The following is a 14,950-nucleotide window of genomic DNA, read 5'->3' on the forward strand; positions in this document are numbered from 1 at the left end:
GCTGACAGCAGGTGAAAAGCTGGAAACACTTAATTATCAGCCAGCAGTATTTACTTATAGCACAATTGTTTTACTTATTACTTAAACAATACATTCAGCATGCACATACTGAAAGCACCTCTGAAGCTCCTGAGAATCTAAGTCAGAGAAATTAATCTAATATTAAAAATCATTGCACAGTTGTGGACATTTCCACAACAAAAATATAGATTTTTCATGTTATGTTTTGCTCAGAAATGTGTTGCCTAGAATTTGATTGATAATCAGTGACTAGATTGTTTTTTGTGTGTGTTCTAGTAATACACTACAGTTCAAATGTTGTTGTTGTTGTTATTTTTATTGTAATATATTTTAAAATGAATTTCTATGATAGCAAAGCTTAAATTTCAGTCTTGAGTGTCACATGATCTTTCTGAAATCATTCTAATATGCTGATTTGCTGCCTAAGAAGCATTTCCTTTTATTATCGATGTTCAAAAGAACAGCTTTTATTAAAAACAGAAATTGTTACTGTCACTTTTAATCAATTGCTGAATTTCTTGCTGAATAAAAGTATTCATTCATTCAAAAAAAAATAAATGTATTTATTTTTTTTTTGGTTGTTTATTAAAATGACATGAATCAATTATTAAATTTTATTTAAGTGATATGTTTTTAATTTTAGTTAAGTGATATATTGAAATTATATGAATCACTTTAATTTTCACTCTAACTCTCTCTCTTTCTCTTTCAGGACATCAATGTGGCAGAGTGTTATGACTTACGTCACCTCTATCTACAAGTATTTTGAGACCTGAGCACATGTACTTTATTAAATTGTCAAACCAATACAACAGATGATCACCAACTAACCACCAACTAAGTGCAACGTCCCATCATATCATCTAAGCCTAATCCTAGCACAAACTCGTATTAAACTGAGCACAGTTCAGTTAGCATATGCTGATATGGCATCGATATGTCAAAGAACATCCTCTACAGTGGAGCCACTAATGCAGAATCCGTTTGCCTTGATAATGCTTCACCTCACTGTCGAGTGACTAACACTACAGACTACATCTAGTTACTAATTCTTAGTGTGGCTGATCTGAGACTGTGGATTTGAAATCAGTCTTAAGGAACAGCGTGGACCCGCTTGCGACCCCGTGCCTTTCACCACCCTGAGTTCTTGCTTCAAGACGGGCATTTGGAGCAAGTTCTTCACCTTAATTCACAGCCGTGCAACAATGGAACTCGTTTTAAAAGAGTGAGACGTGCGGATTGCTCAGAGCAGTGCCTAATTGAAACATTTAATTGGAGAAGCACTTCAGTGGTGGAGAATTGTACACATATAGGAGTTATTCACTATAGCACACAGTCATTGGTTAAACTTTTTTTTACTAGACTGTTTTGAAAGCTCATTATGTTACGACTGTGATGGATCTTGGCTTGAAATACTAAATATTAAATAGGGAGGTCAGCAATAAGCTTATGTAACCCATTGAGCCATTTCATATGACATTAGTGCTGCTTACCAACAGTATGATACTGTAGTAAACACTATATTCAGATTAGCAGCACAAGTGCATGTACTGTCCAGTGTATTAGTCTGAAATAGTATACCAAAAATGAAATGTCACGATGTCTTTTTGTTTGTAAGCTAACTTCCTTCAGTACTAATCAAATGGTATATTCTTTCTCAGGATAAGAAAGTCTTTATTGATATTTATCAAGATGAATAATCAGATGCAATGCATAATATGTTATATGCATTGCTGTACCAATACCCGCACGTTTTATTGTTTGCAAAGCACAAAAATCATTGAACATTCACTAATTCAAATGTAAATGAAGCTACATTCCAGGATGTATATGGAGAGTTTTTGCCTGAGTGAGAAAAAGGACAGTTGTCACATATATCCTGTTTTCCAGCTGTGCTGAATTCAGGCATTGCTTTCTTTTCATGAGTTTGAAAGACTTTGACGATTCCCACCTGTCTGCAAAAAACACTTTAAAGGCAATATAAGACATAACAATAATGATACAATAGGAATTTTTCATGAGTGCATTGAAAAAAATGTGAGGTATGTACCTTAATTTCTAAACCCTTTGATTCTTTTAATAGAGCATTTAATATTTCCATTCCTCAGGAAGTATTTCACATTGTTTGAAATCATTCCTATTCAAATTCCAGGGTGTGTAACTAAGCAGCCATTTTTAGCTTTCGGAACATCTGAAAGACAAATCTGCAGTTTCCTTGGTAGGCGTATAAGATTTATTCCAAACTGCATTACTGAGCTACTTCACCCTTGGACCACGATCACATAATAATTAAAAGTAAGTGTCAGAATAATCTTTATATTTGTCCCAAATAAAGCCTGACCAAATGTTTTTTTCATGAGCCTCATATCAGCTTAATTTACTAAACGAGAAATGTTGAGTTGGACCTGCGTTCTGCATGTGTGTTTAATGTGCTTCATCCAGCTTTCATCACATTAATATGAATGTAATACAGCTCTGTTGCTTTTTTGATTGTTAATTTACACCAGTTTTCAGTTCTTGAATGCTGAACTAACTTTTGCTGCCATTTGTTTCATTTTTTTAATCATTATGAGAGTGTTATCTTAATTAAAATTATAGGGTAAAATGATTTCCTGTTTTATGAATAAATGTGAAAAGCAATCAATGTGCTGTTCCTCCTAAATGAATCGGTCATGCGGTGTATAAATATTTATTTTAGTTATCTTTTTCTTTCCATTTTAATTAAGCAGACTATGTAATTCTCAGGAGTTCTGCAGCATTGGGAAATCCCTTTTTGGCTTAAATTTTTTTTTTTTTTAAATATTGATAAATTGGTTTATGAATCAGTGAACAACTTGTATTATATTGAAAAAACTAAAATGAGGTTTTAATTAACTCCCAGCCCCTTTCCGGACTGGAAATTCAGGTATGAATCGTGGATGCCCTCCCATTTGGCTGGAAGGCTTTTCTAATCTTTGTGCTTAACACATCTAAAAGGTCATTTAAAATCAGCAAAAGGTCTGAAGAAAGGAGACGGTGGGTGTTTATGAGTTTATCTCTTGCTCTTTATTGTTGTGAAGGATGGGTGTTGTGCAGCATGATTAGTACATTTCTAAGATTAGATGACGTCAGTCATTACATTACAAAAAAAAAGTTGCATTTTGTCCTGAATGAGACCAATTAATTGGCCTGATTTCCTGCACAGAGCCCTATTGTCTGTGCCACGATTGATTTTTTTCATTGTCACGTTTGAATGGAACCCAGATTGACCTAAATATTTCTGGCTTAACTGTGGGACTTGCTCTCAAGTTGTCCTGAAGACACGTCATGGACAGGAAAGAAAACAAAATTCCATTCGTACCTTTATTTGTCAATATGAAATTACTTGATGGATGATTTCCATCACTCATTTGTCCATTGACAAATGAAGGTACGAATGTATTTTTTTTTTTTTTTTCCTGTCCATGACGTGTCTTCAGGACAACTAAATGTGGTTAGGACAAAAATAATTTAAAAGCCTCAGACAAACTGATCTGTTTATAGACCGTAAGATTTCCATTTAAATTATTGGTAAACCTCTACAAAACCAATTAAATAGTCAATACGAAATGTCCAAATATTATTCAGGAAGCTAATTTGAATACTGTAGTATAGGCCTACTTATAAGTTCTCCCTTGTAAGATTGCTTTCAATCAGAGACCTGTTGTTTCACTGATACTCGATCGCAGGAAGAAGTGGTATCAGTATCTAAACCCTCGCCCAGTGTGGAAGTGCTGGCCGCCGCCTCTGGATTGGTGAAGCACTGGCTCTCACAGGCGACCTATAGTCTGTCAGCTCTCACTGCTGATATCAGAGTGCGCGAGACTTCGACTTTACCGAGTCACACAGACGGAGTCATGAGCCACTGAAGACTCCCAAGTTTTTACATTCCTTTTCGGAAGGGTTGCCTTTTCATCTTTGTTCATGGGATTCCCAGCTTATTTTCTTTTTCTTTTTCATTCATTATCAACTCTGATGGTAAGTTGAAATCAACAACTAGGCTAACTGATAAGACGTTTAGAGCCCTCGGGGTATCGATTGAATCTAATTTGTTTTATTATATTTGAATAAAATTATTCGTGCATGGCTTAAGTGCAATTTTAATACTGAAGCGAGGTCAATTTAAGTTAATTGGTTTTAATAGTTAAAACGCACGTTGTGTCCAGTTCTACATGCAACATATTTTAGCCTCAAAACAAATAATACAAGAACGACCCCAATCACGCCTCTAATTAAAAAAAAGGACTTTAAAAACGACAATATACAGTATTATTAAAATATATATTGTATATTAAATTTACGTTTTCAGCGCAAACTAGCAGTGCCATACATTGCAATGAAACTGCCGTGTATGGCAAGCTAATTTAGCATTTATTCCTTAAAACGAACTACTATCTATTTTGTTACTATTAATATTTTTAAAACTAGTATTTTTATTTTCTAGTTAGTAATATGGCATCTTTTAAAATTTCACCGCTAGTAACTATTCACTAGATGCTATTACTTATTTCAGTAGTGACTAATATATATTTAATAAGGTGTTTTTTCATTACACACCACTTGCATACAACTTCTCGTCAATAGTTATTTAAATTTATTCCGGTTTTACTACGTTAGACACTATTAGACTACATAATTATGTGTATTCCAATTTTTAATAGTGTCATTTGTAAATTAACTAGATATCCCACTGTTTCCTGAAGTATGCAGGAAAATCATCCAAAAGTTAACACCCAGCATCAAACACAAGCAAGCTATCCATGTGTCCACACTATGTAGTGTTAATATAAATAATGTTGATTCAGCACTCTATATTGTTAAAAGTTAACCATACTGTACATTTAACATTTTTATTGTATGTTTCTTGTATTTCACTGATATCGATTGGTGCAGATGCTAGATACTGTACTTTGGTCTGATTAATAGGTAGTAGTATGCAATAAATAAGCACTAGTAAACCTGCAATAGATATTAACTATTGTTGATAATTAATAGTTGAAATCTGAACAGCTTAAATACAATATCAAAAATTACACAAATTTGTTACCACTAACAATGAAATAGTTTGTAGTGACTAACAGCAAAAAACGAATTAATGCATGATTACTAGTGAAATCAAAAACAAAACTAGTCAGTTTTTGATTACTGATGCATATTTATAGATACCATTTAGTTTAATAAATGCTAAACCTTTTCCAAGCTTGCCATAGCTGTGTGCATCTGTATAAAGAATTTTCTGTACAGTGTATTTGTGTTTGAAGTGTTTTTACAGCTACTTTTTGTAGATACCTGTGTAGTAGTTTTGCCTAATGAAGCTAGTTTAATATTTATGATTTTTTTTGAAGCTAGTTTAATATTTATGATTTACTTCTCCCAATATGCTTTAAGGGGTTTATAATTACTGCTGATGCTGGGGAACTGGAGAGGAAATAGTTTAGCTTTTCATATCTTAAGGGTTAGTGTTTTGATTGTACTTTACGGTTATATATAGAGAGAGAGCACTTTTTTATGTTAAACATTTTCTGTATCTGTCTTGAACCACATTTTGCCTTTAACTTCATAACAGCAAATAAATCATGTAATATAAGAATCAAAACAGACTTTCAACTGAAAAATGAAGCATTTTATGATCATTTTTCATTTTATGAGCCAATCAATCAGCTGAGGTAAAAGGAGAGTAAAACAGCTATAAAACCATCCTTCACACTCAGCTGAAGTACATCTGTTTGTTCTAAGCCGGCCATGCTGTTCCATCTGCAGTGTTTGAATTGGTTTGCTATCAAACCATGATACTTTGGGTATGATTAAGTTAGGGAAGTCAGCCTTATGAGGAATGATCCGGATTCTGAGCCAGATACAGTTTGAAACTGTGCTAAATGATGGATGAATGTAGACGATGATCTTTTCCATCATCCTTCCACAAGGGTCCACTGTTGAATGTGGCGTCTAGTAGCTTAAACATTGTCCTCTTGTAAACACAAAGCACTGAAACCAGAAGACTACTTCGGGAAACTGATCAAAGGGTTCATACAGTGTTGTGGAGACCTGTTTCTCTGTTGTCCCATTGTCATCCCCTAAACTCTCACAGATCCATATTAATGGCTGTGAGGCTACTAGTTTATTATGTTTTCTCTCCTGTTTGCTACAATAATTTTCACCCCCCTCACTTTCATTTCTTGTTTATGACAGTCACCTATTCACATTCTTTTAATTTTTGTTCTTTTATTTTCCCCCAGGCAGAATCTTGTTTTAAGAAATTAAGCTGTGATTAAACACTGTCAGGATGTCAGGAGACAATGTGTTGCACACACTCTACTGCATGTTAAAGACCCCATATGGTTTTTAGTCTATGTATATCAGCTTTGAGGCCATCTGTATAATAATGTACTCCTAAAAGTTCACAAACAATAATGATAATAATAAATAAAATACAAAAAATATATATTTCTCTTGCAGAAATAATAATAAACATTTATGATTTATATTGTATGCAGGGGTGCACCAGATTATTATTATTGTTATTAATTTTTTTACTCTAGAATGAGAATATCCCTCCCCCATACCTCATTCCACCTGTAAATGTCTGACAATAGCAATATATAATATACACATTTAATGAAAAATTCTATATTAAAGGGTTACTCCATCCCAAAATGAAAATTTTGTCATTAATCACTTACCCCCATGTTGTTCCAAACCCGTAAAAGCTTTGTTCATCTTTGGAACACAATTTAAGATATTTTGGATGAAAACAGGGAGGCTTGTGACTGTCCCATAGACTACCAAATAAATAATAGTGTCAAGGTCCAGGAAAGTATGAAAAGCATCGTCAGAATAGTCCTTCTGCCATCAGTGATTCAATCGTAACATTATGAAGCGATGAGAATACTTTTTGTACACGAAGAAAACAAAAATAACGACTTTATTCAACAATTCCTCTCCTCTGTGTCTCTCCAAATCAGCGTAGCGCCATTTTGGCGATGGGGGTAAGTGAATAATGACAAAATTTTCATTTTAGGATGGAGTATCCCTTTAATAATAATAATAATGACAGTTACAAAGGTTTTTATTATTTTGATTTGTAATGGGCAAATATATATTTGAAAATAGAAAAAAAAACAAAAAAAAGCAGAACAGCTGTTTTCTCATGTCTTCCAGAGGTGGCTAACCTCAGTGAGAGTCTCTGCAGCAGTGTGGGAACACTCCAGGGTAAATAGCTAGAATGACTTCCCATATAAACACTAAAATAAAAGATCTACTGGTGTGTCTGGTAAATGTAATAAAGAATATCCACTTAGTTTCCTTTGTTTTCTCATATGTTTTTCAAAGTATTAGCTTGCCATTTGTGTTTACAAGAAAGGGCTTTGCGTCTGAAAAAAAGCTCAATATTCTGCTGTTATATTACACATTTTGCTGCTTCTGTACACCCTGTATTGTTTACTTAAAACCCCATATTGCTATCAGTGTCAACAATAACTAACTCTTAAAATGGTTGACTAATCTCTATTTTCCTCAGATCAACCATCAACCTTATTGCCATCAATCATATGATGAAATGTTTGAGCATGAAGCATTTCTCAATCATGTACAATTTAAAAAAAAGAATGCATTTTCGAATTTATATATAAAACAAAGAATAGTGGAGTATGTTTTACAAGAAAAGTATTTCTGCTTCAAAATGTCATGTTTAATTCAATGTGTTACTTGCCATTTCTTTGTAATTAATTATTAAATGAATTGTGTTAATTTGTTTAGTCTTTTTTTTTTTATTGTTTCTACACCAATTTTTTTCAGTCTAAAATTCATCTGTTTTTATCCGGTCCTTCTCTTCAGAGGCTTGTTTTCCAGAAGATAACATCATTTCCTTTCTTCTTTCTCCAGGGAATGCAGTGGAATACTAAATGTTATAGAAAGACAGGCAAGCAACACATGGAACAAGGACTGGATCATCACATCTAACAACATGACATGGGGTCAAAATGGATTTTAAAATGTACATTCATTTTATTTATTTAATACAGAATCTCTCTGAAAAGTTTGAGGAGAAATGTCTGTAGATACTTTTTAAAAATATTTACAAAGTTCTCATTTTTAATTGGCGATTCAACAATCTGGAACATTTTTAACAAAGTACCATTTGATTATCGAGACTTCTGGTAAGGCTGATACTTGGCCTCGTGAGGTGGCTGTTACTTGGAGCTGCAGCTATGGACATTGAGGCGAGGCATCGTCCTTTCTCCCCAGCATCCTCACCATGCTGAGCAATGTCTTCGACGTGTTGTACATGATTCTGGAGCTTCTGATTGCCCTGCTCTCGATCCTGGGCAACGTGTTGGTCTGCTGGGCAGTGGGCCTCAACAGCAACCTCCAGAGCATCACCAACTTCTTTGTTGTTTCGCTGGCTGTGGCAGACATCGCAGTGGGTGTGCTGGCCATTCCCTTCTCCATCGTGATCAGCACTGGTTTCTGTGCAAATTTCTACGGTTGCCTGTTCATCGCCTGCTTCGTCCTAGTGCTCACCCAGAGCTCCATATTTAGTCTTCTGGCCATTGCCATCGACCGCTACATTGCTATAAAGATCCCGCTAAGGTGAGTGAAGGATGTTGCTGTCAGAAAATTGGATCTTTGTACATTAATAATATATCAGGGAAGTTGTTTCTCTGATTCTTAATGGCATGTTTGTTGAATCTGTTTTATTAATTTTTGTAGACAAATGTTTCACCTCAGTTTTGACTACTTTTCTGCCTGATTTTCAATATATGTTATGGATGCTAAAGTCCCCACTGATCTCCTTAACTAGCTTAACCAGCATTCTGCTTTCTGGTGGACCAGCATTTTTGAAACATCGAACCAGCTAGACCAGCATAATCCCACTGAAAGTGCACAATTAAAATGTAAGCTTAATGGTTTAAGCTTGTCTTCAGCAGGCCTAGCTGAAAAGTGCCTAAAACCCATTTAGAACCAGCCTGACCAGGCTGGAAGACTAGCTAAGACCAGCAAATTAACCTAGGGTGGCTTTTTCTTTTCTTTTCATCACCAGCCTTGACCAGTATATTGATTCATTCTGATTTAAGTGTTCAGGTCTTCTGATGATCGAGCTGAAAAAATGACCAAAATCCCTCTAAAGTCAGACAAAAGAAAGAAAGGAAACCAGCCTGGAGATTCATGCTGGTTTAAACTGGTGCTTTCAGGAATTAACCATGCATGGCACTGTTCCTTTTTGTCTGGACTTTTTTTTTTCTTTCTTTTTTTAACGCAGTATGTCCCAGTAATGGGACACACAGTGTCTTTCCAACAAGATTCTTGGCTATTTTTGGGTGAATATGATTTAAGAACATAAAGTCTAAACTCTTGATTTTGAAGCTATCTTTGAGACTAACCTCACATAAATCTTATTATAATTTACTCTTGAATGTTTTTGCTAATAGTTTGCACAGATTTCCTTAGCAAGCATCCACTTCTGTTTTTTTGTTTGTTTTTTGTTTTTGTCACAAATTGTCAGTCATAAATCTTTTATCAGATGCCGTTTTTTTTCTTCTTTTTTTCATAAACTCTTTACACTTAATAATGAGCCAATTAGCACTGTTCAGAATGAGCAGCTAACATGCTAATGGAGATTGAGGTACTGTTGGAATAATAGGATCTCTTGTGTTTTGAAACAGTCAGTTCAGCCAGTTTCAGTGAGATGTGTGATAAGACTGTGTGTCCTGTCAGCAGGTTTTGGGTGGGGGACGGGGATGTTTTCTCTGTGTGGCTCAATGAACTTCCACATCTGGAGAACGAGACAAACAGAGGCCAAGGAACTCAGTTGTTCTCCCACACTGGCCCAAAAAAACTCTGAAAATAGATTTCTGTTCCAAACACTGACATTTCTGAGCACATTCTTTCTTCTTAATTGCTCCAATGGGAGAATTTTCTGTAAATACTGTGAATGGATGCTAGGATCATTAGCGCTGTGGTTACATCAGGGTTGTTCTAAAGTTCACACTCTATCCAAATTACCATAATTATGAGAGAGAGTCATATTAGTATTCTTTTCTATGATAAAAAAGTATTTGTGAAAGAAAGAAAGAAAGAAAGAAAGAAAGAAAAAGAAAAAAGAAAGTCCACTAGTGTACTAACTGTTTTTTGGTAAAAAGTCAATGGAACCCAGTTTTAGACTTAAAGAAATTATGAGATAAATTTATTAATTATGAGATACAAATGAGTTACATTGTGAGATATGAAGTCGCAACTGAGATGTAAGCAATTTTCGCAATTTTTTTATATATAGTCACAATTATGAAAGCAAGATGCAATTGTGAGATATAAAATTGTAACTGGAAGATTCAAAGCCAGAACTGTAAGAACTACTCGCAATTTATTAGAAATAAGTTGCAATTATGAGATATAAAGTCAGAATTGTGAGACTTGCTGCAATTAAAATCCTGAGAAATAAAAGCACAATTGTAAAAGACAAAATTGTGAGAAATAAAGGGTCACAATTATGAGAACTAGTCACGATTACAAGAATCGCAATTGTGAGAAATTTTTGAGGTTTTGTGATAGTTTTTGGATGAAGTTTGAATGGTTATTAATTTTTTTAATTTTTTAATTACATAATTCACGTAATTACATGATGACATGAGCCTAGTTTTAAAGAGATATCTAGGTTTACAGCTATGCTGTCATTTGCTTGCTTTCGTTAGTACTTTGGACCTTTTAGATGTGCAGTCTAGACAAACTGGAACAAACACTTATGGCTGGGGAATTTGAAAAACATGACTTTCTCTCTCTCTCTCATCCAGATACAACAGCCTAGTAACCGGGCAGCGTGCCAGAGGCATCATAGCGATCTGCTGGGTTCTGTCGGTTATCATCGGTCTAACACCCATGCTAGGCTGGCACAAAGCCCGCTCAGAAGAGACCCTCAACGGCACCTGCCCACCTGGCATGATGGAGTGTCTGTTCGAGAAGGTGGTGGTCATGGACTACATGGTCTACTTCAACTTCTTTGCCTGCGTGCTGCTGCCTTTGCTCCTCATGCTGGCCATTTACCTGCGGATCTTTATGGCTGCGCGCCACCAACTCAAATGCATTGAGTCCAAGGCTGTGCCGTGTGAGCTCAAGTCCCGCTCCACCTTGCAGAAAGAGCTCCATGCTGCAAAATCTCTGGCGATCATCGTTGGCCTGTTTGCGGTTTGCTGGTTGCCACTGCACATCATCAACTGTTTCACTCTGTTTTGTCCAAAGTGTGAACGGCCGCCGGTTCTTATCATGTATCTGGCTATAATTCTCTCACACGCAAACTCAGTTGTGAACCCGTTCATTTATGCCTACCGCATACGTGAGTTCAGATACACCTTCCGGAAGATTGTGCGCTATCACATCTTGGCTAGACGAGAGCCTCTTCCTTGCAATGGAAGCACCCGTACCTCAGTTCGAACGAGTGTGGCCGATTCGCTTCGGATTAAAGTCAACGGCCTGGTGCAAGACCTCTACACCGAACAGAGCAGCACCACCAGCAACTGTGAAAGTGCCGAACCTGGCCTCACGCACAGACCTGTTACCACAGAAAAACCCATCTTAGACAGTCAGCCTATGGAACGCTCTAATTCTCAGAGACATCCGGGACTGAGGCATCCAGAGTCGCCGCTCACTGGGAATAATGAGGGTGATGCATGCAAGAAGCATGCCATATTTGACATTACGGATGGGAAGGATCCATCCTCGCTGCTTTATGTTGAATCAGCTCTGTACCTACAAACAGCCCACTGTGTTGAACTCACAGAGGTTTCATGATAATTAATGCACTCTGAATGATGGATTCTAGTTATTTATTAGCTGCATTTGCTAAAAATGATTGGCTAAAATATGAAATACAAAGTACATATTTTTGATTCTTTAAGGATTTGACATTGATGTGGACCTGTAGCAGCTCAGAATTGTGTGTGTACAGTTTGATATTGTTATGAGTGTAAAGATAATGTAAACATATTAAAGAGCATCAAAATGAATATCAGTTTTTTAATGACTTTTTTTTTTTCAATCTCAAGAATGTAAAAATTGTGAATTTCAAAAATCTCCTTTTCAGTTCATGAATTGGAACTTGAATTGGTCACACAATGTTGAATTGGAATTTCTTTAGTACAAAATAAATAAATAGATTATTTAATTTGAGTAATTGTTCATGTGCATTCCCAGAAAATTAGAACAGTAAAACTGAATTTAATACTTTAACTAAAATCAGTAATCTAAAAAACAATTAACACATATTATTAATGAAAGTTAGTCAGCAAGGCTGTATTTCATAAAACTATATGCATTTATGCAGCATTGCAACTCATGCCATGTATTTTGGCTGCGGATTTTGTAGGCTCTGTGAAAGGTTTTAAGCAGTGTTACTCCTTGACTCTCTTCTTTCTATGAGACACTTTACACAAATAGGATAAATGTTTTGAGTCCCGTTATTTTTATTATTATATTAAGGCCATACATCCTTTGGTTTTTGTTTTGAGAACTATTAGATGAGTTATATATATCATATAAATGTAGCCTAGCATAAAAGTAGCTAATATTAAACATGCTTGAATGCCTTTTCACTTAAAATAGTTATTTTGGCCTTATTGACTGCAATTTTTCATAGTCACTGTGTTTAGACATAAAGTTGTTAAAAGGATTGCAAAATCTGCAAATCTCATAAAATTGCATGTGAACAGAAAATTGCATGTGGCTGACAATCAACATTTCCTGAAGGTTCAACACCTCATTTCACTGACCATTTGTTTAAACTAAAATTTCTTTTGCTGCCTTATTTTATTCGTATTTGTGGAAAGTTTATTATCTAAATTAAACATCACTCTTTCGCAACAAGAAGATATTGTAATGCTCTGGCAATGTTCATGAAACGTGATTTCACATCAACCCATTGCTTGAGTTTTGTGCTAGTTCTTTCTGCCTCGTCATAGTATACATCTATGAGATCAGGTCATCAGTACTGGGCCACAGAAACAGCAATGTGGACACATTTTCCCCTACCACATGTATTAATTGTCATTACTCAGCTGTATATGGAGGGCTGTTGTCAAATAAGAGCACATACAGATCCCTGATTATGTGAGGTCTGTAGAGATAATGTAGTTAACAGAGTTTGTGTTATTAATGAAGATGTTGATGTAATATCCTATTAATAATAGAATTTCTTACACCAAAGGAGTATTGTCTTGAGGGAATACCAGCAGCAACCAGACTATATCTGAGCTAGATCAGAACTTTTTATATAAACCCTACTATTTCTTTCTTTCTTTCTTTCTTTTCTGTTTTTCCTTGTTAAACTGTTAGTTGCAACAGTTAACTCCGGTCAGTCTGTGCAGTGTAGGATTTTTCTACAGGATATAGGGGTCAACAAGTGACTCTATATGAGTGAGTCAATGAATCATTCGCTCAAATGATTAATTCACAAACGTTGAGTTATTCCCAGAAGGAGGGAAACAAGGTACAACACATGACTACGGGATATTGCGCTCTTGCGCCATTTGCTAAAGACACCTTTATTCACGTCTGAAAGGCCAATGAAGCATGATGACGTGGGTGGGGCTACTTACCCACAGAATGTAAATGCAGTCGTATACGTCATTCACTTTGTTCTTCAGCTCTTCACCGAGCCTCCAACTGCTTGGGGCCCAGGGGCCCTCGTTTACCTTATATCTTACAGATATGTGTGGCACTAGGGACCAAAAACTTGAAGGCAACCCCCTCGATGTAGACCTCAGAAATCTGTGTCCCGGGTGGCCATATGCATCAGGTAAACCCTCCGATGTAAACCAATCCCGTGCATTACAGAGGGCATGACAGGTGACAAATTATAAGCATTTTGAATGTGTAATACCTTAAGTGCTTGTTCAACTGTCTTGAATCTAAGCTAGGGTGGAAAACCCCCTTTTCTTTAGAAGAAGGACGTAATGACTGAAAAACCCTCTTCCTCCATCTTCCCTTGTGGCACCACCTGAATTGCCACCTTGCTGAGGAGAACACTGATTTCCTCCTTAAGTCCTGGGAAAGCCCTCTCGGACACCAAAGTTGCAATTACTCCGCCGAACCGGGGAAGAGCTGATAGCCCCACTGGAATCGTACAAAGAACCGATGGTGTTAGTGTACATGCGCACCACCCCATCTTTACACAATTTAGATATATCAGCAGGCAAGTTCTCATCACTGTTTCTACAGGAGTCAAACAGAACCCGCGAGCTTCTCTGTATTGGAGGAAGCTACTCCACTGACAAACTTTGCTGCCGTTCTCCAATACAGACCTATGCAAGGGCCCTCCATCACTTCACTTCCATCCATTGTCTCAGAGAGCGGAGAGGGGAGCTGTAATCTGTCCTGCTTGAAAAATATAATCAGAGCATTCCTCATCCTCATCCAGCGAGACAATTAAACTTCTGCTCAGACTCGGGCAGCCAGAGGAAGCTTGTCGTGAACACTACACAGACTTTCCTCTGCCTCCACACAATCGTCCTAACTCTCCGTGGCCATCCCCAACAATGGCAAGAGCTGCATCAGGATAAGCCCGGAGCAGATCGTGTCTGCTCCCAACCAAGAACATGCTACACACCGCGCGAGTGCAGAATGATAGAACTGCTAGCAGTGCACACATAGCATGGACAGTTTCCAAATACTCCGGAGACTGCTTGTGACCATAAACACACTCATGCCACAGGACAGGGGTTAGATCTTATGCTAAGACATTTCTCACGAAAAAGTTTATTAGTCATTTCTTTGCTGTGCTAAACTCAAGCTAAAAACTTCTCTTTTATGCCTTTCTCTTCAACAAGAGTCACCACCGTGGGTTTTCTTGTGAATGTGGTTTGATGGTGTTCTAACAGCGCGGTGAAGAGCTGAAGAACATAGGGAATGACGCATGCAACTGCAT

At 36.6% G+C, this 14,950-nt stretch overlaps 1 protein-coding gene across 1 annotated transcript; it reads left to right on the plus strand.

The window, feature by feature from the left end:
• Positions 1 to 3,522: 3,522 nt before the first annotated feature.
• On the plus strand, positions 3,523 to 12,035 carry LOC109082167 (adenosine receptor A2a-like). The gene is made up of 3 exons (XM_019097082.2): positions 3,523 to 4,017; positions 7,921 to 8,628; positions 10,827 to 12,035. Exons 2-3 carry the CDS (start codon positions 8,294 to 8,296, stop codon positions 11,818 to 11,820), a joined length of 1,329 nt encoding a protein of 442 aa, XP_018952627.2. The 5' UTR covers positions 3,523 to 4,017; positions 7,921 to 8,293; the 3' UTR covers positions 11,821 to 12,035.
• The last annotated feature ends 2,915 nt before the right edge of the window (positions 12,036 to 14,950 follow it).

The sequence above is a fragment of the Cyprinus carpio genome, chromosome A8, assembly GCF_018340385.1.
Source record: "Cyprinus carpio isolate SPL01 chromosome A8, ASM1834038v1, whole genome shotgun sequence".
NCBI classification, from domain to species: domain Eukaryota; kingdom Metazoa; phylum Chordata; class Actinopteri; order Cypriniformes; family Cyprinidae; genus Cyprinus; species Cyprinus carpio.